This window comes from Magnolia sinica, chromosome 1 (assembly GCF_029962835.1).
Source record: "Magnolia sinica isolate HGM2019 chromosome 1, MsV1, whole genome shotgun sequence".
Lineage (NCBI taxonomy): Eukaryota > Viridiplantae > Streptophyta > Magnoliopsida > Magnoliales > Magnoliaceae > Magnolia > Magnolia sinica.
Window position 1 is genome coordinate 27,259,218 of NC_080573.1, and position 27,465 is coordinate 27,286,682.

General features: G+C 39.6%; 2 protein-coding genes across 11 annotated transcripts; both read left to right on the top strand.

The window, feature by feature from the left end:
• Positions 1-597: 597 nt before the first annotated feature.
• LOC131238423 (phospholipase A1-Igamma1, chloroplastic-like) lies at positions 598-2,373 on the top strand. Its single transcript, XM_058236201.1, has one exon. It carries the CDS (start codon positions 641-643, stop codon positions 2,150-2,152), a length of 1,512 nt encoding a protein of 503 aa, XP_058092184.1. The 5' UTR covers positions 598-640; the 3' UTR covers positions 2,153-2,373.
• Positions 2,374-4,616: 2,243 nt separating this feature from the next.
• LOC131243506 (uncharacterized) lies at positions 4,617-13,442 on the top strand. 10 transcript variants are annotated; one of them, XR_009170102.1, is made up of 9 exons: positions 4,617-4,842; positions 6,247-6,514; positions 7,002-7,127; positions 7,196-7,294; positions 9,513-9,604; positions 9,989-10,036; positions 11,719-11,777; positions 12,297-12,369; positions 12,644-13,437. XR_009170102.1 is itself a non-coding variant. In XM_058242902.1 (4 exons), exons 1-3 carry the CDS (start codon positions 6,370-6,372, stop codon positions 12,366-12,368), a joined length of 309 nt encoding a protein of 102 aa, XP_058098885.1. In that variant the 5' UTR covers positions 5,885-6,369; the 3' UTR covers position 12,369; positions 12,461-12,574. The 10 variants fall into 10 exon arrangements, 1 of the variants encoding a protein (XP_058098885.1); XR_009170104.1 differs by lacking the exon at positions 4,617-4,842 and having other exon boundaries at positions 5,885-6,514; positions 7,015-7,127; positions 12,644-13,438; XR_009170101.1 differs by lacking the exon at positions 4,617-4,842 and having other exon boundaries at positions 5,885-6,514; positions 12,644-13,436.
• The last annotated feature ends 14,023 nt before the right edge of the window (positions 13,443-27,465 follow it).

Here is a 27,465-nt window from a genome sequence, read left to right on the forward strand (position 1 = left end):
GAAGGACAGGATCTTCCACAACTGCACCATGCTGGCAAATGTGCAGAATCCTATTAATTCCTAGTAGGTTCCCTGAGGGCAAGATCCATCGTTCGTTAACTCAGCCTGGAAATAATCATTAACCCTACAACAGGCGGCCAATAAATGGAAGGTTAAGAAGCAATACAACAACCGTTCACATTCACCAAAGAGAAGGCGAAATATTAAATTTCTAGGAACTTCCAATCGGGTGATGTTTTGGTGGGTTGATCATCTACCAAAAAGTCTATCGTATCAAAGGCTTAGATCATTGAATCAGGGGCCACTTTTACAAACTGATAACCTGAATGGTAATAACATTAACATCAAACCCAAAAGATTATTTTCCGGAAGTAGGATTCCGATCCAACTCGGTGGCTCCTATCATGTACGGGAAGCTTTCAACGAATGTGTAGTCAAATACATGACTATTCAACGGCTAGTGGTTATTCCTAATGCTCAGTCAAATTCATAACCATTCAACAGCAGTTGTAGCCGTCTCTTTGAAAGGTCCAACGTACTTTCTTATATATACCCTTCTTCACGTCCATAGACTACCAAAATCTTTCCAATTTTCAAGATCCGAAACAAAAACACCAAGAGATCTTCTGGGACTCGCATCATGAATTCAGTCAGGCCCAGCATCCATCTTCATCACCCCATTCCCAACGGTTGTCAGAGCAGGAATCAGGCCAGCCATGGGATCCGTGCCAGACTGGGGATCTCAGTCGATCCACGACGTAATGAGAGGCCCAATCGGAGCATACATCTCCCCCAAGTTCTCTCAAATCTCATCGATCTCCATTTAGGCACCTTTCTAAGTAGTGGACCCGACACCATTGCCCCATCATATCTGCCAGAGGTGGACGTTGATCAGATGACACCGACAATGTCCCCCAAGGAAGATATCCCTGTGAAATGTCACGGGATCCATAGTTTATCCAATTGGGACCACCTGATTGACCCGCTGCACCCGTGGATCCGACGGGAGATCGTAAAGTATGGGGAATTTGCACAAGCCACCTATGATGCATTCGACTTCGATTCGTTCTCTGAATACTGTGGGAGCTGTCGTTACAACTCGCAGAGGCTCTTCAAGCAACTGGGCCTCACTAAGCATGGTTACAAAGTGTCCAAATACATTTATGCCATGGCCCACATTGACTTGCCTGGTTGGATGGAGCGGTCCCACTTGGCACACTCCTGGAGCAACGATTCCAATTGGATGGGCTATGTAGCAGTCAGCGATGATGATGAGTCACGGAGGATTGGACGTAGAGACATTGTCGTGGCATGGCGTGGGACGGTAGCACCCTTGGAGTGGTATGAAGACCTTCAAAGGAAGCTTGAGCCCATTGGGGATGGTGATGTGAGGGTGGAACATGGGTTCTATAGCATTTACACATCCAAGTGTGACTCAACTAGGTACAACAAGTCAAGTGCATCAGAACAAGTGATGGGGGAAGTGAGAAAGCTTCTTAACTTGTACAAGGATAGGGGTGAAGAGGTGGGCCTCACCATCACTGGCCACAGCCTAGGTGGGGCCCTAGCTCTCCTCAATGCTCATGAGGCTGCCTCATCCCTCCCCGACCTACCGATCAGTGTCATTTCGTTCGGGGCTCCACGAGTTGGTAACAATGCATTTAGAGATAGGCTCAAGGAAATGCAAGTGAAAACATTGCGGGTCGTGATTAAGCAAGATGTGGTCCCAAGAATGCCTGGGATCATTTTCAACGAGCGCCTTGAGAGATTTGAAGAGATTACCGGGACACTCGACTGGTTGTACACACATGTGGGGACTGAATTGAAGCTGGACACTCGAGTGTCACCTTATCTAAAGCGCGGACTCAATATGCTTGGTGCACACAGCCTAGAGACATACCTTCATCTAGTGGATGGTTTCAGTAGTTCAGCAACTGGCCTCCGTGTGGACGCTAGGCGGGACGTGGCATTGGTGAATAAAGCATGTGGAATGCTGGTGAATGAGCTGAGGATACCGGAGTCCTGGTACCAACAGGCAAACAAGGGGCTTGTGCGTAACTCTTATGGTAGATGGCTTCAACCGAAGAGAGATATAGAAGACATACCCTCGCCATGTAAAGAAGATTCACCTGTTTTGTACTTAAATTGCTGATTAAGAAAACTAAAATCAAATTAACAGCTTAATTGAGCTTTTAACTCGGCAAATTGGATTTGTTGATTGATTTTAATTGTTAATGAGATTGTTTCATGATACATTGTTCATACAAGTATATAGGTGACTCACATAACCATAGGCGCCAGTGCGTGGATGTGAATAGCGTACATGCGCTCGTGGAATTACTAACATCAGATATGAAAATGTTTGTCTTTTCACGATTTTGCATCCGGTTGGCAGTAGATAAGGGCACGTTTCTTGCACGCATTTACATATGCAAATTGCCGTTTACATACGCAAATAAGATAAAACACATTATCTTCCTGCCTAATAATCAACCCCAGACTCGGAATGATTCCAAAGCATGACTGTTCAACATCAGCTGTGGCTGTTTCTTTGAAAGTTCTCACGTTCTCACGTCTTGACTTTGTTATATATATGTATGCACTTCTTCAAATTGGATGGGTGATGATGATGTGTTCGGCAGGATTGGACGTAGAGACATCATGATATGGGATGGGACCATGTTACCGTTGGAGTGACATGAGGACCTTCAAGGATGCTTGTGCCGATTTGGGATGATGATGTGAGGGTGGAGCATGGGTTCCATAGCATGTACCCATCTAGGCCCGACTCCTTGGTAAAACTAGGCTAGGGCATCCGAATAGTCACTACAACAGTAGTAGACTATTTTGGCGCAGACGAAAAAATCCACTGTTTTAAGTACCATATAGCTGCGGAATATCCTGCCCCATTGTTCGTACCATGCAAGCTGCAGCTCCGGATAGTTGGCGCGGATTAGCTACTGACAGGTTAAGCAGCGAGACTAGCTACTGAAGTGACGTCACCAAGTTCCGTGGGCCCCACCATGATGTTTGTTTTGTATCCACACCGTCCAGCGAGACTAGCTACTGAAGTGACGTCACCAAGTTCCGTGGGCCCCACCATGATGTATGTTTTGTATCCACACCGTCCATCCATTTGGAGAGAACATTTTATGGCATGAGCCAAAGAATGAGTAAGATTCAAAGCTCCAATGGACCCCACCATAGAAAGCAGTAGAGAGGGTGACTCCCACCATTAAAAACTTCTAATGGCCATGAAAGTTTTCCGTCAAGCTGATATATATTTGTTTCCCTTTTATAATGTTTTTTTAACTTATTAACGGATTGGATCTCAAATAAACATCATGGTGGACCTTAAGAAGGTTTCAACAGTGGATGTCACTTTCTCCACTGTTTTCTGTAGTGGGTCACTTGCAGATTTTTAACTGCCTCATTATTTGACTCATGTCCTAAAATGATCTCTCCAAAGGGATGAACTGTGTGGATATAACACATTCATTATGGTGGGACCCACGTAACTTGCTGACGCCACTTCAGTAGCGATCTCGCTACTCAACCTGTCAGTTGGTAATCCGCGTCCCCGGATAGTGATATCCGCCTTTACATGAGCGCCTATCACGGGGGAAACATGATCTCCACTGCTATATCTGGGTGACATTTAACCGGATCGTGGAATTCGAAAACGGATTGGCTACTCCCCCTGCCACCAGCCAATGGCCCCACCATAATGTATGTGTTTTATCCACACCGTACATCTATTTTTCTAGATCATTTTATGATATGAGACCAAAAATGAAGTATATCCAAATCTCAAGTGGACCACATTACAGGAAAGAGTGTTGAATGAACGCCGACCATTAAAAAACTTTTGGAGCCCATAAAAGTTTTGGATCGAGCTGATCTCTGTTCTTTCTATTCATCTGGGTATGTATGACCCAATCAACAGATTGGATGTCAAATGAACAATACAGTGGGCCTTAGGACGATTTTAATGGTGGATATCCGATCACTATGATTTTCCTGTCGTGTGGTCCACCTGAAATTTATATCCCTCTCATTTTTGGGGTCGAATACTAAAATGATCTGCAAAAATGCATGAACGGAATGGATGAAACACATACATCATGGTAGGGCCCACAGAGCACCGATCACCAGCCACCGGGCTGGTGGCAGGGGAGTGGCCAATCTGTTTCCGTAGAATTCACCGTTGGAACCCATCTTCCCACACCACCACCATTCCTGCATGTATTTTTAGCTGTATATATATATAATGGCCAATCCTAAATCTGCCATTGTATCCCTTCTCGCACCTGCCCATGTATAGGTGGATTCTGACGTCGACCGTTGTAGACAATTTCCCGCCAACGCCATCATTTCCTGGCAACTTTTTTTGGGTTGAATGCGAGTCGCGGTGGTGCATCATGACGCCTGCCGTTGTATCTCATTTCCGACCATCTGTTGTATCCCATTTCCCACCATCGCCATTTCTCGCCATATACTTTTTGCAATATACAAGACATTGTAGCGGTGCATACCCAGTCCCACCATTACACCTTTAGATTAATTTTCAGCCAAAAGTTTCACTTAATAAAAACATTTTCGTAACTCTCTCTCTTTTTCCTCTGGTACTCGAGATGACGAACAGCTCTCTGTCCTACCCCTTTCTCTTTGATTGTTTGGTTATTTTCCTTGCCATAGATCGTATTTATTTTCTCTTCTCTGATTCCGATCAAGTTATGCATTTGATTTGGGACTTTTGTATTTGATTTGGGCCTTTTGTATTTGAGGGTTTTAATTTGGCAATTTGATTTGAGGATTTTGAGTATGAAGTTTCAGATCAAGGTATGAATTTGACGTCTGATCATTTGGTGCTGCTTCTTTATTGATTCATCTTAAAAACTTCCACAAATTATAATTGTTATAGGTAAAATCGAACTACCTGACACCCAGAATGAAATAAAGAGATTATAAGAAACTCCCCAAAGAAGAGTCGGAGTACGAACCCGACCTCAGGTGCCAACACTACAAGAAAAAGCGCCATTCCTGGCGCCTATTTTCACTGGCGGCCATGTATAACTGCCGGTGATCACTGGAATCACCAGCAGCCGTCCAAAAACGCCCCTATTTTTGAAATGTGGGCGCTGGTGAATCGACGGTACTAAAACCAAAAACGTAGAGACGTTTCATTTTCGTAGCGCACGCAAACTCCCTCCTCTCTCTTGTCCCGTGCGCTTCTCCCGGCCCTCTCCCTTCCTCGATCTCTCTCTCTCTCTTGTCCGACCCTTTGCCTTCCTCGATTTCTCTCCCTTCATCTCCCTCCATCTCTCGATCTCCCTGATTTCCCTCCCTCTCCATTGACGTCTCTCCCAGTTCGCTCTCTTCGAAGCAACCATTGATCGATCTCCCTCCAATAGCTGACGTGAATAGAAGAAATCAGACCACACGAAGTGAAAGATACTCTCTCTTTCTCTCTTATTTCATCTTTTAATGGCCAGAAATTGGACAGCAACCATGGCAGTGGCAGCCATATCTGCCGCTGTCCATGGTCTCCTACATGTCTGAATAAATGCTTCAACCAAGAGATTATTGTTGAGGTCCTGTTTGGACAAGGTTGGCCAAGATGGATAGATTCTGATTGGGTAGCCCTGTCCCTTCCGTTTTGGGCAGCAGATGAAATGGAGTATAAACCAACATCGGGTCCTTATATCACGCCTCTTTGAGACCATGGGGTGTGAGTGTGTACGTGAGTGAATTGTCTACTTGGCTCATCGTACCAAACTGAATCAGATCCCACTGAGTCTTTTTGGTGAGTCGCGTAACCCGTCCGAGTCTTAAAACCATGGGCTGACCAGAGTCTTCAACTATCCCATGGGTGGGGGTTAACAAATACTGGGATGATTGAGGATGTTAAGATCAGTGAATGACGTGTCCCCACACAGTCGCTAAATTCCTGCAAGTCTGATTCATTGCTTATGTGTACTAAGGGCAGTTTCTCATATTTGGCTTCACATAACTCGATTAGTTTGATTTGGGGATAGAAAATTAGAAATGTTGATCTTTTCTTTAGTTTGGTAAATATAAAAACAAATTGTGTTTGCTCCCTGAAGCTGAATGGTTTAATAGAAAGCAGTAAGAGCTTCAAGTAGTTACCAATAAGAGATTCTAGTAATTTTAACATGCACACAAGTTTTTAATTATCTTTTATTTGCTGAGTATCTGAACTTTTTCTTTGCTTGTTGAGAGAAGGGTGTTAAGGAGATCTGATTGGACTTCTCTGAGCATGAATTGAATTTAAGAGAGGGTAATGACTGGGGAGTTCTTCACGAGGAAGAAGTTATAGAAGCAACTATAGTAGCCAGCACGCTCACCATGGGATGTAAAAACAAAGACACAAGGCCTTTAAAACAACAAATATTGATGGTGATTAACAGGCTTCCATTCTTTGCTGTTAGGAATGGTGACGATTCTTGGTCACTAGAGACCAGTTCTGGGGGTCTAGTAAATGCTCTTCTTGGTAAGTGGAAAATAAACTCTTTATTCAACGGTTCTATTCAAATATTCTTCCTCCCAGATTTTCATGATTACCTTAACCTTATTGTTACTTCAAAACATTTCTCACTTCTTTTGTAAAAATGTAAAAATAGTTTGAGGATTTCATCCTGAATAAATTCAGGCTAAGTTTTGTCTCTGCTGAATCTGATCTACATAATTCTATTCAAATTGAGATAGGTCGGTCAGCTGAAAGCTGAATAAAATGGCTATCAGGTGCAACATATTCAAAAATCAACAAAATATACTGCTGCTTTTTTGTTTTGTTTTGTTTTATTTTGTATTTGTAGAAATTTTAGTGACAGGCCAATTGTGGCTTTCATAAATCTAAAAGTTTCCATCATTGGCATGGCAATTCACAGACTACAATTCTAAGAACTGTATTTTACTAATCATTGGAGAAAATGAAGAGCCTCATCTTAATTGCGAAAATTGTCTTCATTGATGATCAGTCTCGGTGAACAGCATGTTGGTTATTGTCATTTGGATTTTCCCACATTAAAGCTCAGCGTTGTTGGTAGACGCCCATTTTCTCGTGGGGGAGATCAGTTATTTCGGAAAAGACTTCTTTCTGCAAGGTCAGTAGAAATAATAGATGATTGAGTCACATTTAAAAAATGTGGGTTTTAACGGATTACAGCCACAGGCAAGGGAAGATGCTTGGCATTCCAAGAAACTCATATTTGTCTTCCATTAAGGAATTTTGTTGCTTCTTGAAGCTTTCACGAGTCGACCATCTTCCTAGGTAATCTAAAATACCTCACTGTCATTCTAGTTTATAGATCTAATTTAGAAGTGAACTATTTGAAGACCATGTTGAATGCTTAGGCTATGTCTAGATCAACATCTCCATGAATGCTTTAAACCGTTATTCCAGTTTTCTGCTTCATCAAATATATTTATACAATAAAGGGAGCTGATCAAACTAGAAGGATGAAAAAACTGATTATGCTGGCCTATTCTACTATCTTGTATGTTGTTTATCAAACACCCTGAATAGCAAATGATCTTGGACTAGGGTTTTTTTTTTTTTTTTTTAAATGTCCTGTATGTTGTTTGTCAAATGCATTGGAATAGGGAGCCATAATTGTTTGTCAAATGCATTGGAATAGGGAGCTGTAATTGTTTGTCAAATGCATTGGAATAGGGAGCGATCTTGCGTCACATATGGCTTATATGCAAATGGACAATTTTGCACATTTGAGGCTCTTGCAGATTAATAGTGGCACCTCCGAGGTACTTTTAGATGTATGGTAACAAATGTAGGCGATGGTGTGTGTACACTTTTTCGTAGTTGCATGTTCAATGCTTGAAGGTTGAATGTTGCAAGCTGGATGCTTGAAAATGTATAGTAGCTCATGTTCTTTTTTTCTTTTTCTTTTTCTTTTTTTTCCTTTTTAAAAAAAAAAATATTGTATTGTTAATAATAGAAGATTAATAGTTTCATAAGTTTCAGTGTGAATTTTCTCTGAAGAATGAGTCTGCAAAGTTCCAAGCAGCTTATGAGAAGATTGGCAAGAAAATAGCAGCACACTTGCAGGCTTTTAAATTTTTATAAGCTGACACTGAACCAGACTGGGAAACCATCACTCACAGCAATGGGAGCTTAAATTTTTATAAGCTGATCTAAGAGTTCCATCATGATCATTATGTTTAACTTCTTTCTTCAACAATTTTAGATGGATTTTTTTTTCCATCAGCTGCACATGGTATTCTTCCATCTGTGTTAACCAACTTTAGACAAATTTATTTGTTTTTTCTTACAAAGAGAATGCTGATGGAGGTATTTAACTGTTACATATTCAACACTACTGCCACTGCTGGAACAAGATTGCAGTTCTTGATAATCAAAGAAATAAACTCAAGAAGCTAGTACTTACAAAGTATTAATAGATCAAACGTTGTAGTTTGGCTTCAGAAAACAAGCTCAAAACAAGAGAAATCCGCCTTATTTATGAAAGTGGGGATCGTTGCTCTTCTATTCCAAATCCTTAACTCATATTCCTTCTTTCTTTGTTTCCTTGTTTTCATTGTTTCTTGCTTATATCAAGCATTTGAGCCCCTCCTTGGAAATGGAACTATGTATCCCTTGACAAGGGGTAGTCTGGCCATGGAGCCCTTATGCAAATCCACTTAAGGAAATGCCATACCTGTAATTTTGAAACAAAAAATATCTCATGAGTTCCTTTCCAGTAACGCCTGCAATTATCATTATCATCATCTAAGCCTTACCCCAAGTAATTTGGATCAGCTACATGAATCTTGTTCCACCATTCCATTCAAGGGCTAGTCCTTCAGTTAGACTGTAGAACATCAAGTCTTTTCTTGCTACCTCCATCCACCTCCTTTTGAGCCTTCCTCTTGTCCTTTTAGAGCCTTCAACTTGTACCAACTCACCCATCCTAACCTGCGTGGTTCTTGGTCTCCGTTGTAATAATGCTCATGTGCCGGCATGACATGATAGATCCGAGATCCAGACAAATGTACAACTCGGAAAATCTTGGCTGAAGTTCTCTAACACACCCACCTATTTCCAATATTGGCATACACCGTAATATATCTTGCGGCCTATGTATTGAGTGGACCAGATTTATTTTTTGGGAAAACATGTACAGGGTCGGACCAACCTAATGGATGGATTGGATTTTGCATCCGTGTGCCATGTTGGCACATTTGTGGCATGTACATGAGCTTTATTGCACATGCATGTTCTCTTAGCAAAGCTCTGCAATTGGTAGTCTAATAATTTGGAAATAACCAAATCTTAATTCCCTCATCATTCATGACCTGAGCTCCAAATGATAGCAATATTCCTTTCAAGTTCAACTGGAAAGCAACGTTGCTGCCATGTGACTGATGGCTACTTTCCAACTGTGAATGCTAGGAAACATCACAATTTTAGAAATTTACTTTACACATAAAAAGTACTGTTAATTGATATGCAAGATTGCATTGGTTTTCAGGGAAGAGAGAAAAGAGCATGCTATCTGATCTTGAGAAAGCGTGTGCAGATAAGATAGCTGCTGCAGAGGTGTCGCTGAAAAAGAAGAAGCAGGTTATTAGCTACCCTTATTTAATAGTTATTTTGATTTCATGAGATGAAATACCAAGTCCGTAGCCCATCAAATGGCTGTGGGATTGTGAAGCGAAAAGTCTGATATATCCCTATCTTTTGACAAATAGTAAAAATACATGCTTTGAATATCTGTGAAATCAAACACTTTAGCAACATATGTTTTAATTATCAAAAAGATAATTTACTTAAATATCTCTACTTTCTGGAGAAGGTTTAGCATCTTATAATTGATGATAGTTTGTCAGTTTGTAGTGTCCTTGAGAATTGACCTGTATGCCCATCTCCTTCCCTCTCTCAAATTACAGCTTATCCATTTCTCAGTTATTTCTTCCTTTTCTCAAATTGTGCTTGAATATTTCACAGGTTTGAGAGGAAGCTGAAAAATACATATGATCTGCTACATTTCAGCAGGTTTGCATACTTACCACCATCAATCCTTTTTTTAAAATGCCGGATGGATGTTTAAGTATTTATATATGTACATATAAGGTTGGATCTTTCAAGCTAGATAGTTGTAATCTTCCCGACTTTTTGTTGTAGTTTAAGCTGCATCTGTTTATGTTAAATAGTTCTTCTTTTTTTTTAATTTCCTTTTGGATCTTTCAAGTAATTTGAATAGGCATGATAAATAAATGCATTGTAAATCAAATAAAACAAGCATTCTAGGTTCCACCTGGTCATGATGTGCTGGCTGGGTGGGACCCAGACTTCTATGGAGGGTTGATATTAAGCATCCCATCATTGAACTTTGAACTTTTTCCAGCCCAAAAAAGCAAGGAGAAGGTGATGATGATGGGACCCAAGTTGTGTGTATCCCCTGTTACATGATGCCCATGTAACCCAAAGCGCTATAGAACTGATTTTAAGTATCATCTGAAACCAGTATGTATCGCCTGATGGAACTAGTTTCATCCATTGTATTGGCCTGATACAGGGAGATATGACCTGATTTTAGTGGTGACAATATGGTACATTGAAACTGATTTTTAAACCTTGTATACATTTTTTTCTTAATTAGACCCAATATAAATGGTTAATGTGTTTGAAATCTATTGTCATCAGTGCTCACAACCAAGAAAGAAACTAAATAAATGAACATCTCATCTAATAGAAGTTGTGTGTTGTGTAATTGCATCTTTGTATCTATTTAAAAGCTACATTGTGTGAAAGTTTCTGGATTTTCTCTGTATTTCTTGAAGTTCAGCACAATAGATAACCTGATCTGATTAAACTCATTCTTGCATAAACATTCTCCCCATTACTTTGCTTTTGCTGTTTGTCATGACAGATGAGTTGCTCAACCATTCTGGATTTTGGGTGCATTGAGGACCGGTGTAGATGTGAATGATTGAGCTATTGCATTGGTGATGTGCTGAAGGACGGACTTGCAACTTTACACGTTCCATATGCATATGGATTTGCAATTATCTTGCTCACTTCATGGTTAATGACACTTCTCATCTTGTTGAGAAATGAAAAATATACAATGTTTGGACTTCTTTTTTTAAAAAACTAATTTTGATATTGTACTGATTGGAGATCAATGCATGTCCTTTCTTACCTTGCCTTGGTTTGACATGCGCCCTGGCACGGATGAGTTGAATGGTAGCTAGCTATGTACTTTCTTTATTTCATTGGAAGAGGGTTGTAGTGGGCCCACTTCATGAGCTAAACCATGGGCAGTATGAACATACCCGCTGCAATTGTGTTTCCCTAACTATAGTTTTGGAAATTATCATTGACTTAGCAGGCCATGTTTTTAAAACACAATCTAAATACCACACAATAAAATGGCCTAGGATCATAAAGAAATAATAATCTTACTCATTAGTCTGGTCTGTCTAAAAAGTACTGCAGATTTGAACACCAAAAGATGATTTTGAGAGGAATGTTACAAGTCTTTGTGAGATGTTCATTACTCGAGCAGCAGGAAGTTAGAAATGAAAGCCTCAAATAAATGCACATAGTTTCATAATCTTCTAAGATTTGATTCAACATTTTTTTGAAATTGCAGTCTAAGTTGTTAGAGATCATTAGTGCAAGCGTGACTTTGATTTACTCTTAAAGCTCACATTTCTCCTCTTATATTGTAGTAGCAGAGTTCATTCATGCTTAAAGAAGAAATTCCCCTGTGCTGTTCCAAATAAACAACGTAACTTTGAAAGTAGATAATTTTGTGATGTACATTTGGCTTAATTACAATTTTAAATTCATGTTTTCAGCTAGAAAAAGGTGTAGATGGGCTATTTGATAGTTTTGCTAGATTGGATTCATGTGTCTCTAACGTGGGACAGACTGCTGCCAAAATTGGAGATCATCTGCATGTAAAACTAATTCTTTACCAGCATGGTATTACAAAATGGTCACATAATGATTGTTTAATGTCACACAGAAAATATCATAATACATTAAGAAAGCCTTCTAAGGTTGCAGGAGTAGGATCACAAGTCCTACAGTCCTACAGACATTGTAGCCTACCTGGTGGAAAAATCTGATCAAGCACACATGTGGCTAAGTGTGGATGGACAGGGACAGCAGTCTCCACATGTGTGGAATTAGCAAACCTCCTGAATGCATATTGTTGCATTTATACTAAAATGCTAAACTCGAAAAAACCCTTTTTCTCTCTCTTTGAGTTTTATGATATCTCATCAGTTTATTGTTTTGATAGGCCTATAATCCTCTGTTAGATATTCACATTTCTCTTTTGGATGTATTTTGGGGTATATTTCTTCCTAAATAAAGTAAGTGTTCTTCTTCCTTCAAGGCAACACATCTTCTGAATTTTTTTTCTTTCTTTTCTTTTGATACTAAAGAAGAAAATGATGTTTTCAGGTTTGCCAGCGACACGTGTCTTTCATGGTCGTTAACACGTAAAAATTGTCTTTCTTTCTTCTTCCTTATGCTTTTTGCTCTTTTTTTGCTCTTTTTCTTTTCTTTTTTTTGTTTTGTGATAAGTTGTTGCAGCTTTTTTTTCTATTTATTTTTATTTTTTCCCTTTCTCTTTGTTTGTTTTAGGTTGTTGTAGCTTCATCTTCCCATGAATCAATCCCTACTGTAGATTGGATTAGCCAATTAGAGGTCTGATCTCTACCCTCTCTTCTTCATTTTCCTTACCTCTATTCCTTGCAAATGGATGCTTGTTGGATAAGAAATGAGACATGGCCATAAAATTTTAAGCCTCAGTTCATGTAAGTGGGCCATTGAAAATCATAGGATATGCCCCATGTAAGTTTTGGATTAGAGTTTGACCCTGTTGCTTATAGTGAGTGGGCCCCTCTCCTTTCATTGACTTGTATGGGAAGGAACACATTCTTAGCAGGCCATTGAAAGTCATTGGCTCAGTTTCCGCTGTTGAACCTGACATGTCAAATCCACCTTATTAAGTCAATTTTCTAAGTGTAATCTGATAGGACATGCCATCCAAGCCGTTTATAAGGTCATCCCTACTAGGATTAACATAAAACATAAATAAATAAATATCTTGATACAATTAAAAATGAATACTAGTGAGTGGGCCTCTCCTATCATTTGACTTAATTAATTTATTTTTATTATTTTGTTTTGCAGGTTGCAGGCAGAGACAGATGATGGTTAGATGGAGGAATTTTTTTTATATGTATTCAGAATATTTTCAATATATTACTGTAAATATTAAACGTTTTTCATTGTAAAGTAATACAATTTATTTAGTATTCATTTTTAATTGTATTGCATAACATTTTTTAAGTTCTAAATATTTAAAAACAATATAGGTTCCAATTCAATATAAACAATCAAATCAATTAAAAATAATAATTAACTCGGGGTCAACACTTTTACAAGCAGTTAACAGTTTTTACTAGTGCATATTTAAAGGTTTTCCAAGCTTTTTAAATGGCATATATCGATGTTTTATGACATTTGAATTATACTTGGCTTGTCGGGAGCCTTTTACTGAAGCCTTGATAGATCTGTACCGACGTATATAGGCACTTTGATATGTTTAAACGATACCTCGGCAGGCCTTTTGGGGCGTTTCTATGTATCATTCCCAGCGTTTTGGCAACTTTTGGCGGTGCAAAAATATAATTTTACCAGCGTTTTTTTTTTCCAATCTTTTACTGGTGATTTTACAACTTTAACCGACGTTTTTAACAGCTTCTATCGGCATTTTTAACAACTTTTAGCAGCGCTTTTTTATAGTTTTTACTGGCGCATTTACTTCCCAGCGCTTTTACAGTTTTTACCGGCAGCCAGCATAAGCGCTGGTAAAGGACAACAAGCACCAGTAAAAGTCTCCTTTATAGCGACGGCCATAAAAAATGCCGGTAAAAGATACAACGACGCCCCCCTTTAGTGGCACTTGTACAACCGGGTAAAACAATTACTGGCGGTTTTTTAGATTTTTAGGGGCGGTTTTGGCCGCCAATAATGCCCAATTTTCTTATACTACAACCACGACCAGCCCAAGTAACAGCAACAAATACTGGCCTCAGCCGCCAAGCTGAGACTTCACGTGACAGTCTCGACCAACGATCTTGGAGGTCGGCTTCATTTGCCAACCTCAAGAGACGACCTCGGCCATCAACCTTGGAGATAGGCTTCGACCAATGACCTCGGCCTTGAGTACCGACCACTACCTCGGGATAAAAAGTATCTAAGAAGGATCCCCACCGTATACGGGCGGGATTGCCCAACGAGATCTTAGCTAAAGATCACATCCAGCGAGGTGCGATATCTACGAGGAAAAATTCATTGTATGATACGGGTCTATCTAGCAGATTCATTGCAACACGTAAGTGATCCAAAAGGATTATAATAGAGACCCAACTGAAGATAAAGGTATGCACAACTACCATAATCCAACTATGCCAACAGACCACTCGATCCATCGAGCATATGTCAATGTCATCGATAGATACTTAATCCCATTGAGAAAAGTCGAAAAATCCATTTTAACTATTGGACTATTTTAGAGGTATTACTTGATGGCATCGAAGGAAATTTTTATGCCATCAACGGGTATTCGAGGGATGTCGATGCCATTGAAGGTCCCATCAAAGTCGCATGCATAATTATGGAAGTGCATGATTTTCTTCCTATTTCAGTTGTGATAGTATATTTGTCGAGTGTAATCAGGATTAAGGTATGATTAAGGTGTATTACAGCTTTCTAAAATGTTCCTAAGGGTTCAAGGGCATAACTAGGGTTTGAAGGAGATTCGAGGCATGTTCAAATAGATAAGATCATCTATCTCTTGTAATTTTTACTTTCATAGTGCATTACTCATCCCTTTGTGCCATGGTTTTTTTCCCGCATAGGTTTTCCCACATAAAATTCAAATTCTTCTTGTTCGGGTTTATTTATGTGATTTTGTGTACTTTTCTTGATTTCACTTTGTGCTTCCACTGTTCCCACCAAGTGGTATCAAAACTAAGGTTAGGAAGCAAATCGAATCTGAAAGCAAGGTATCAATGACATCTACCATGAAAGTTCAATGTAGAGAAGTATTCCGATAAAAATAATTTTGAACTATAAAAAGTTAAGATGAACGGCATCCTAGTTCAGCAAGGATTGGACAAAGCTCTCCTTGGAAAGCGACCGAAAACTATGACAAATGACGATTGGAATAAGTTAGATAAGAAAGCTAATATATCAATTCAATCGTGGCTAACGAATGAGGTCATTTATAATGTTATGAGATTTAAAATAAAAAAAAAATTAAAAAATTAAAAAATTAAAAAAAAAACTCTAGCTAATACATGAGTAAAACTAGAGAACATCTATGCGAAGAAATCTATTGAGAATCACTTGTATCTGAAGCTACAGTTGTTCAAACTGAAGATGATAAAAGGGGCTGACATTGAGGCCCACATTAGTAACTTCAATAGGCTTGTTTGCAAGTTGTTGGATGTGGAGGAGACGGTAAAAGATGAAGATCATGCATGCATTCTACTTAACTTTTTTTCAGCTTTATATGAGTCACTCAAAGACTCTTTGTGCACCGGTAGGACAACCATTAGCGTTGAGACCTTTATCTCATCCCTTTAGTCGAAGGCGATTAGAAAGAAAAGTGATGACATGGGTGCTTTTATAGATGCTATGGTTACAAGGGAGAGAAATTCTAAGCGAAAAAGTGGATCTTTATGATCAAAATCCAATTCCAATGGCAAAGGAAAAGGCAAGTTGAAGTGTTGGAATTATGGCATGATAAGGCACATAAAGAAGGATTGTAAGAATCTTGAGTCAAGGAAAGAGAATTCAGAAAGTTCTTTCAAGGAGGCCAACACTGGTGAGAAGATGAGTGGTAGTGATGTGATAAGTGCATTAAAATTTGGGTACTTCGATAAAGAATGGATTTTGAATACAGGGGCTTCATACCACATGACCCCTTATAGGAGTTGGTTCATCAGTTATAGTGAGTGCGATGGTGGCTAAGAGATTATGGGCAATGATAATGCATGTAAAGTGATTGGTGTTAGATCAGTTTGCATCAAGATGTTTAATGGCATGGAACGTATCTTGACCGAAGTGAGATGCGTTCCTGAGTTGAGAAAGATCTTGATATCTCTGGGTGCACTCGAGGCACTTGGGTGCAAATTCAGTGGGTTCGATCATCTCCTTAAAGTTTCAAAAGGGGCACTCATAGTCATAAAGACACAAAGGAATGAAAACCTTTACAGGTTGATTGGGAGTACTTCATCGATTGTAGTGGATTCCATGTCTGCATGCATGTAACATGCACGCTTGGGCCCATGAGCAAGCAGGGTACTTTCTAACCGTTATTTAATTACAGTTTTAAAAGTATTAATTTTAGAATATGCAAGCATTGTATATATAATAAACAGTCGAGGTTACCTTTTAAATATGAGAAATATGTTTGTAAAGGAGTTCTAGATTATGTGCATTTTAATGTATGGGGATTGTCGCATTGTAGTTTCTAGTGGAGGGTCATCATGGTCGTTACGTTCATTGACGCCTATTATAGAAAGGAGTGGGTTTATTTTCTGAAAAGTAAATATGAAGTTTTCACTAACTTCAAACAGTGGAAGACAATGATGGAAAACGAAACAGGGTAAAAGGTGAAAGTGTTAAGGACAAATAACGGTGGAAAATTCACTTCTGGGGAATTTAATCAATATTATTAAGATGAAGGGATTATGAGGCACAACATAATGTGCCACACACTAAAGCAAAATGATGTGGTTAAGTGGATGAATCAAATTTTTTTTGAGAGGGCCCTATCCATGATAGTAATGCTGCGTTAGGCAAAGAATGTGCACTGAGGTCATTAACACAGCTTTTTTCTTAGTGAATCAGTCCCCTTCTATGGTTATTAAATGTAAAATTTCATAAGAACTGTGGAGTGGTCAGTCGTTAGATTACTCAGGATTGTGAGTATTTGGTTGTGATGATTACTCTCATGTACTAGTTAAGAGAGATAAGCTAGACAAAAGTGCTAAAGGTAAGTTTTTATTGGATATAGTAATGGTGTGAAGGGGAACAAGTTATATGATCGGGTCACATGGAAAATTGTCCTTAGTCGATATATCAAATGCGACAAAGGATCATTGTTTCATAAGGATGAGCACAATGAGGTAAAAAAGTTGGTTATGGACATTCAGATAAATAGAGAAGAGACATAAGCTAATACTAAAATGTAGGCAAAGGTACGGGAACAAGTGGAGCAGCCACCTATGAGAATGAATCCGCCAAGGGATTGCAGGTTACTAGTAAGATATAAGGATGACTCAAATATTGCATTTTTCCTCATTACGAATGAGGGGTATTCGTTTACTTTCCAAGAGGCTCTTGACGATGAAGGTGCCAAAAAGTAAAAAAGCAATAATGCACGACGAGATGAACTCGTTATACAGGAATGAGATATGGGAGCTGGTGGAGTTTCTCATCAGTCGAAAAGTGATCGGGTGCAAGTGGAACTTCAATAAGAAACACGGAAAGTCTTACAAAATGCGGTCCCAGTCGACTGTGCGGTTTAAACTTGCGTCGTTCACCTTGCATCCAAATGTGTTTGTTATGCTCTTCAAGATGCCCAAGACCCCATTCATTACGTACAGGAATCGGTTCTCCATGTGTTTATCTCGAGCAATTTAGCGCAGCGCGTGTGGAGCACTATTAGAAGATAGTTTGAGATTTCAATCATGAACGCTACTTCAATCGAGGCTCGGTTAAATCAATGGTGGGCGGTGGTCTCGACAAAGAAAAGGAAAATGGTAGGTCACATGCTTGCTCCTTGCATTATAATTTGGGAAATTTGGAAAGCTAGAAATGTCGCAATTTTTTATATGGCAGCGGTGTCCTCGGCAATAGTTATTGCCAAAATCAGGTGGTGGATTGATCAAGTTTTTGGCTGAGGGCGTTAGAAATGTTGATCGGGGATGACTGTCCTGGCCACAAATAGCTGATCTGAATGCTTTTAACAAATTTGGTGGCGCACCTTGGTGGTTCAGTGGGAGAGGCCCCACCTGGCTGGTTAAAAATAAATGTGGATGGCTCCACCTGAGGAAATCTAGGTAGATCAAGGGACGGGGGGATCTGTCAAGGAGATAAGGGCGAATTCATTTTCGCCTTTACTGATGGCTATGGGATAGGCACTAACTTAGCTGCCGAGCTTCGTGTCGTTCACGATGGTTTATACCGTGGTCTTCAAAGGAGTATGTCGCGAATCATAATTGAATTGAACTCAAGGCAAGTGATTAATATGCTCAATGGAGTGTCTAAGCCAGGTTGGAAATGGAAAGCATGGATTATCAGGATCAACCAGCTGAAGATGTGGGCCAAATCATGTTTGCACATATTCTGAGAGAAGGGAACTCTCCGGCAGATCTTATGGCACGGCAAGGTAGCGGAGCCCAATTTTCTTCTTACTTCGACAACCAATCTGAGCTTCCTATCCAGGTCAGAGGCTGTCTTTTTCTTGATAAGGTTGGGTTAGGTTTGATTAAGATGCTGTGATGGTCTATGTTTTCCTTTGTGCAGTTTTGCTTGTTTTATGATAAGCCTCCTATTTTATGTAAAAGGGTGCCTGAATGTACAAGTGCTGATTGATATATGATATAGAAAGCATTTCTCGAAAAAAAGGAAGAAAAAAAGATAGGTATAAGGTAAGGTTATTAATGAAGGGATATACTAAGAGAGAAGGTGTTGACTTCACTGAGATATTTGCATCTGTGGTGAGCAACCTCAAGTCATAAAATTGGATTTTTATGATGACATTGAAGGACTTCTTCGATGACATTGAAGACCACTTGATGGCATTGTCAGAAGTACAGAAACTATCCACCAACCTTTTAAATTATTATGCTGATTTTAGCGATGTCATCGAAGGTTGTTCAATAACATCGAAGGTCACTTCGATGACATTGAACCTGACAGTTTTCTACCCATTTTTTACCATTGTAAATCTTTTCTATATATTCGTTTGAGGTGTTTCTTAACAATTTGGTGAGTTATTAAGAGAGCTCAGTAAGAGTTAATACACATCTTCTCAAGCTCTCTTTCCTCATGAAGTTCATCATTCAATCCTTATCTTAAAGGCAATCATTGGAACATTCAAAGCTTATATTGAATAATGAACTCCAGCAATCATTGATGCTTTAGCAACTACTTTCGTTGGCAAATCTGCATGCTAGCAAGCATTGAATGCTCAGCCATGGGGATCCTAAACTAGTTCTTAAAGACCCATCAATACATAGCTAGGATTCACCAAACCCTTGACCCAACAACTTCAACATCATCAACAAAGCATCATCATCCAGTTATAGTACAAGAGAGCTGAAGATCCTTCATTATTTAAGAAGATCTTTATCAAAGTGCTTAATGGGGCTCACTCACTTTTAGGTAAGTTTCAAGAGTGCATTGTGTCTAAAAATCATTCCTTGTGTAGGTTTGGGTTTTAGAGTGTGAACTTCCAAACTCGACAAGTCATTGTGTAGGCCTCCGATGTGAGAGTACGTTTGTATTGTCCTTGTGTAATACTTCCTAAGTTCTTATGTAGGACTTCATAAGACCTTGTGTACGTCACTGACGGATGAAAAATGTGTACCTTGTATAGGTTATGAAGGTCTATGATGAACATAATAAAATCATCTGAATAGTGAAATCCGACACACTCTAGGAGAGAGTAGATTAGCTAGGATTAGAGTAGGCACGTAGCCAAACCACTATATATCATGTGCATTGTGGTTAACGATTTAAATCTTTATTTGTTATATTTGGCTAAACAATATACTCTGTTTATTTTCTGCAACAAACATGTTTGACAAAATGCTTGAATGATGTGTTTGACAAAATGCTTAAATGATGCTAACAAGTAAAGAATTCTAAGTGTATCTAGAAGTACGTGCATGTTATTAGTTTAAATAAAATTTGAAAAGTCATATTTACCTCCCACTATGACATTAAATATATCTTCAAGCTTCACTTGTAGCAGTAAAACCACAATTTCAGTAATCTTTATCGTAATTGAGGAAAGGGGAATAAGATTGGTTAAAAGCCATAACTGCGAGTCAAAAATAGGTGAAGTTAGTAAAGAAGTGTGTGATTTTGGTGAGTTGCAATAGTAGGTGGAACGTTGTTTATATAGGAAATTACACCTCCACGTTTAGCACATCCTAGGTAGTAATGGCATGCATTTACGCATCGGATGCCAAGGAATCAAGACCTACGGCCATAATGGCATTTATTTCAACTGAAACAACATGCATTTCCTCATTTTTTGCATGCCATATCACCAAGACCGTTATAGATCGTGAAAGTAAAGGAAAGGGCTAAGTAAAGGATGGTGGAGAAGCTAAGACAGAAAAATGGCTTGGACGCTGATTCCATCGATCGATTAAAATTACAAGACAACTTAGAATTCGAAAGAAGAGAATCTGACAATTGCATCCTTCATTTTCTCATGTTGATCCTTTCTCTTAGCAGAGTTGTGTGATGTTTCAAGGTTATGCGCCTAATCTTGCCGATTGTTTTTGTTTGTGATCAAGCAAAATCGGCCATCTCCTTCATAGTATTTTTCTTTAGATCTCTTGCCTTGTTTGTCTCATTGAAAGACCTCTTCAACATCTCCAACTATGCTTCTAGAGCAACAATTTGTATGCTCGTATCCTCCAACTTGGCCTTGAATTTCTTTAATTCTTCTTATTTGGCCAATAGCTTCTTGGCAACATACTGACCATGGCCACTTGAGAAGTTGCGTTCGATTGCTCAAACTCAAGGTGTTTGATCATGATATGGAGCACACGATGCTCTTTCATGAGAGAAAAAAAATTCTCTAAGTATTGGTCGTTTGGCCACAAGGCCATCATCTAAGAGAGAGAAGACTTGGAAGTGGCTGATAAGTTCGAAAAGCTTCTCAATCAGCTCAAACAATGTAGCTTTCTGTACCCCCAAGATGACGATTGTCTAGATTTCATTCTTAAGCTATTGTAGCATAACAGAGGGCATATGATACTCAGTAATGGAGATATCACTGATAAGATCTTGTTGGAGGGAAGAGAAGATATCTTCAATATCGTCAGGAGATGCTTAAGTATTATCAATTGATATGGACGCTTAATCAGGCATCGGTTCTGATTTAGGAACAGATACATCAGATGCTTGAATTTCTATCATTTCAGTCTAACCAGAGATAGTAATCTCTTACATCGCACTTGATCGAAGTGGTTCTTCGTCCTCATGGAGAGGTTTGAAGGTTAGAGATAGATGTGGAGTAGATGTTGGAGTGGATCATGAAGAATATTCTCTTCTTGAACTCTGGGGGTTGTAGTTAGAGGGCGATCATCCCTCTCAGATTCATTTTCTTCATCCTCTTAGATAAGAACAATGGTCAGCGTCTAAGGTTGATTGATGGTATAAGCAAGTTCCATGTCGTCGACCATTGCTTTCAAGACAGGATGAAGATAAAGGGGTTCCTTTCTTATTGTCCCTTCGGAATCAGCAATCTGCACCTCTATTGCCTTAATGGTATCGGCCGCGTGTTTGGTTTGTTGAATTATTGGTTCTTGAACATTTTGTTTTTCTGTGGCCGACACCTCCCAAGTAACTACAAGAAAAGAAAGTAGATTCAATTAGAAAAATGATGAAAAAAGAACATGAACAGGTAGAAAAATGAAAGTAACATCCACCTAAATTAGAGCAGACACCAACGATGATGAATCGATTGTCTGCAGTTAGAGGATTTCTTAAGATTATTGCCATCACTCAAGTAAAAGTTGGAAATGGTGGCGGATTTGGGTTATATGGAGTAAGATATTTTTTCATCAAAAAAAAAAAAAAACAAAGATTAGGGTCATCTAATCTCTAAGATATTTTTCATCAAATTAGAGTCATTTAATCTCTCCCTATCCTACCACCATTTATTCCAGCATCAATTTTAATGAGTGTCTTTGTGACGTTTGAGGCATTCCTCAATTTCCTTGGCATACTCTTCAACGAAGAGCCCTGGCCAGTATTTGATTTTAAAATATTTTTTAAAAGAAGATATAATGTCAACCGAAGAAGCACCTGATTACTTTTTCCCACATGCTATGATCGATGTTGGGTGACTCACTGATGTTGGTTGTTGAGTTGAGCTAACGTAAGCGATGACTAGGGTAGAAGTTTATGGAGCTGGACCGAGAGGAGGTCCCAAATCCCGAATCCTTTTGGGAAGGGATGGAAATGGTTGAGGTGGAGATTTTCAAAGAACATGCCCCTTCACCATAACTTTATTACATTTTAACTTAAGAGCATTCTTGATCGTTAGAGCTGCTGCAGCAGTGGCATTGGCCGATGCATTCTTCAGCTTATTTATTTTTTGGATGGAAATGGTGGCCGATTATGATGTCATTCTTTTCTTTCCTCACAACTCCATCAACGAATAGAGTTGAGCAGAGTTTGGTAGATTTTTTAACCAATCGCTGGTAATGATCCTCCCACCAATTAGAGAAGGTATCCATTATTTGTGGTTGATTTGAAAACTTGGGAAGCTCAAAAGTCAAACTGGCAGACCAGAAAGCAAAATGGATGGAGCGATAGAATTCTATTTGACCGGTAATCGGCCAAGAGAAAGAAGCTTGATCGTAACTTTTCTTAATGAAAGGGCAAGGAATGTATTGGGTAAAATGAATTGATGAGTGAGCAAATTCAGACAATACTACTCGATTTCGGTCTTGGCATTTTTGTCAATATCTATAGTTCCACTATAGGGAAGATCCATGTAGATGAGTTAACTTTCCCAGTCGAGAAGCATCTAAGATGTTATTTGCTCGTTAATTAGTTTCTTCAAAATGGCCTGCGAACTAGGCTGGACCAAATGCTTTAAGATAAAAAGGGGTAAATATTTAATAACGTTTACTTTTATTGTGAGGAAGAATAAAGAATCCATATATACAAAGAAGGTATAGTTCATCTGAGGAAAATGAATAATGCGGTGACTATAAGAATTATAAATAATATCAGAGGGGATAGGACAGTGTACAAGAGTAGAGCGAAAGTATTCATAGATCCACAGCTGAAGAAGCCATAGTGGTCCTCTACTAAGAAATAGACCTCTAGTGGTTACTTCATAAATACCTTTGTACAGGTGATTGAGTACAAAAGGCACAAGGGCAAGTTTTCGACCCTGTACAAGCATGTCAGCTAGTTGAACGTACTCAGTGATCTAGAGAGCATTCACATAGAGTAAATGATGGCAAATCCAGAGCAATAAGAAGGTTATGTGTTCTTCGTACTCTACCCGGCGTTCGTGTGTTGCGGGGCACGCCAACAACGTAAGTGAACTAAGATCCAATCTCTGGTCTTACCCACAAACGATAAACAAGAAGAAATATAATCTAGAAGTAGAATCAAAGCATACCAACAAATCACAGGACATGATTTACGTGGAAAAACCTAACAAAGATAAAAAAAACTATGGGTGCAAACTTCCACTATGAAGAAAATGAAGTTACAAGCAATATACTAACCTTGTCAATGCTCTCATGCATAGAGATAACCCTTTTCTCTTTAGATGTATATAAAATACCCTTTGCATTCTATCTTTGGATGTATATAATAAAAACCCTTTGCATACACCTTAAAATACCCTAGAATAGCCCTAGGAACCCCTGTTTATAGTTTAGGCAACTTCCCTTTTGCACTCTTGCGAAACCACCTCAAATTTACGCAGTTTGCACCAAATTTGATCTAGGATTTGCGTAGCCTCGACTAGTCGAGCAAGTGCCTCAACTGGTCGAGCGGTCCACTTGACGGGTTGAGCTCTGCGAAATTCCAAAACATTAGCTCGTTGGACTTTGAGTCGAGTAAGCCCTTGACTGGTCGAGCAGCGTTTTGGTGTGCTGACTTCACACTTCAATAATCTCCCACTTTGAGACACATCACCATAAACTTTCGTCTTGTACATCCGGAGTGCACCATGTCCCTGTCTTTAAGCCTGAAGACCAATCCAAGCTAAACAGAGCTTCAGCTTCTCCCGTGTGACCGCCTTGGTCAGCATATCCACAGGATTCTCACTTGTACGGATCTTCTCTAGAACAATCGATCCATCTTCCAGTAACGAATGAATGAAGTGATATTTGATGTCAATATATTTGGTCCTTGAATGAAAATTTGAATTCTTAGCCAAGTGTATTGCACTCTGACTGACACTGTACAACTTGCAATCTGCTTGCTTCTTTCCCAACTCTTCCATGAAACCTTACATCCACACCATCTCTATAACGCCCCAACTTTTCAGGACCCGAGTACACGACCCGTTTCCCAAAAACTCGAGTGTTAACCTTAAAGGATGGTCGAATTCGAGTATATATATTTTTTCTTCATCATAGTAAGCAAATGAGCGTAGTGTGGACAAATCGACATAAAGAAAATTTTCATTATCATTCAAATTTACAAGAAGCTACCCATAATGATTTATACAAACCAATGTCTCCAAAATTTACAAATACAAGAATTACACGATCTAATATATAAGAAAATAATAGAAAATATATAAATATAAGCCGCAAGATCACACAGCTCCTTCAAGCATACAATCAAGCATTCTTGGTGATCGTACCCTACTCCTTATCAAGTCTGAACATGCATATCACTTAAGCCACCTGTACTACCTGTACGGTTTTATATTTGATGGATGAGTGGCCAACTCAGTGTGAATTCCCCTTAAGATTACACACCGCCGCATTAGGTAAGAAATAGTAGAAAACATACAGACAACCAAAACAGAGTAAATGCAGTCTTGTTAAATGCATGGATGCATGAATGTAATGATCGACCCGGGTAAAACATCCAAACGGTCTGTGCCCTGGGTAAAACATACAGACGGGCAATGTCCCAGGAAAAACATCCGGACGGACATTGGGGTCGTCACCGAGGGATAAGACTAGTCATCAGCGCAACATTCAGCGTAATCACGGGGCATGATAATCCGAGTCAATATCATCATCGAATAACTGGTCATAAGCGCAACATTCAGCGTAATCGTAGGGCAGAGTGATCTAAGTCATCGAAATATGCCATGTATGCATGATTAGCCAAGTCATTATTAGTCCATTTGCAACCAGCCAATTTAGGTAAGCTCAAAGGTCACTACGGGGAGCACGTGGCCCAGCGTAGGCCGACGGCTCGGGCATAGTATCCCATGACTACCATCCCCGGCCCATTAGGCTACCACCTTAGGATGTTTAATGGAACCCTATCGACTAGTGGCCAATCATATTACAATATATGGAGCTTACCATCACATGGTTGCACAGTGTAAAACATCGGACCCATATAGGAAAATACTAGAACAAAGCCACATAGGGCGATATTAAAGTAGGCCACATAGGGCGAGTATCAGAACTGTGCGATAAAAGACCATCCTTGAAAGCCATTGGACACAACAACCCTGGATGGTAAGCCCACATCAATGGTCCATCTAGACCACCACTCAATAACCACCAAGTCGAAGGTCCATTACGATCACAACTTGTCAAGTTACATCCCAAGTATGGGTGTACATTTATAGGTAGGCGTTTTCCACTAATGTACCAGTTTAAAGTCCATAAGCAACACACAATTAATCCAAAAGCATGAACAAATATACAGGATGAACATTAAGCAGGTGATATAGCAATTCAATTTCCACCAGCTAACACATGTGATTATAAAAAGAGATATCAATTATGAATTTAAATAACAACTATAACTTAAGCTAATGAGAAGATGGAAAGCTCAAGGGAAAGAATCATCACCAGACAAGTTGTAGGGCGTCCTTTGGTGTGAGCCCTCTCAAGAAGCTAGCGTCTCTACGTCACTTGAACAGATTCCTAGAGAAATCCCTTGCATTGCTGATAAGTTTTAAGATTCCAGGATGCCATGGTTGGTCGAAAGGCCCAAATCGTGATGGTTTGGTGCTTATTGAGAGGAGTACAGGCCCGACAATACTTGTCCCAATAAGTGGGCACAATATACAGTTACCTAGTTGGTGGGGTCCATTTCAAGACAGGCAGACAAGCATTTATATCATGGAGGGGCCCCCATATGTGGCCCACTACCATATAGATGAGCTTGCCCACTATATACATCCCATAGTATATCTGTGTATACATTATGTACAATATGGGTGCATCACACAGTATATCTATGTACAAAGCATGCATATTATATTTGTACCATATGGTATGTATGTATATATTATATACATTATAGATATATCACATAGTATATTTATGTTTACAGTATGTATATTATATGGTACGTATATGAATATCGAGCGTCCTGGTGCATCACGTCCAGCCCCTGGATAGTTTATGTCCAGAGCACAAAAGTGGGTTCCACACGAGTAGGACTCACCATGCAGACATGAATACACGTGCGCTCCTTCACACTTGTGATATGGGTGTCAAATCTGAACGGTCCATAAGATGTGGAATCCCAAGAAACCTTAGGAGGTAAATTTTCATCCTGATCTAAGATTCTGGTGGGCCATAACAAAGATAAATGTACTTTCAAAGGAAGAAACTGTTTGCATTAATCATGGCCCACCCAAGTTTTGGTTCAAGGTAAAAATGGGAACCAAGGGGTTTTATGAGGTTCTGCTCCAAGTGGACCATTCAGATTTTCCAGATTCATCAGCCATGGGGAGATCTCGAAATTTTACAGTGACTTACGTGAACATATTATGTCTTCACTCCCTGGTGCATGCATGCACCGCCAATTTACTTCACGTGTGGGTCCCGCGTAAACATGGGTGTCAAATCCGAACGGTCCATAAGATGTAGAATACCAAGAAACCTCAGGGCGTGAGTTTTCACCATGATCCAAGATTCTGGTGGGCCATAGCAAGAATAATTTTAATTTTAAAGGAAGAAACTGCTTGCATTCCTTGTGGCCCACCGAAATTTCAGTTTAAAGTAAAATTTGAAACCAAGGGGTTTTATGAGGTGCTGCTTCATATGGACCATTCGGATTTCCCAGACTCATCATAACTGATGAGATCTCAACTTTTTGCAATCAGTTTACGTGAACTGATTGGCAGGTGAATAGTATGTACTGTTTACACGTCTGGTGTGTACGTACACCACTCTTTCTTTTTCCCAGGTGGGTTCTACGTGGACCTTCCACGTATACAATTCAAGGTGGGCCCTAAGTCGGAAGCCAGAATGGATGGACGGCCTGGATGTACCCCACCTACGTCCCACCGTGTGGACGGACGGTGCATGCACACATGCTATACACGTAGACATGTGTTCTTAAAAAGGGGCGTCCAGCGCTGGATGTCATTGAAGGATGTCCAGCCCATGGTCCGCTGCTGGGCCATCATCCCTGATGGACGGTCCAAATCATGCTGCTCGGGGTGGCCTACCATGGTGCAA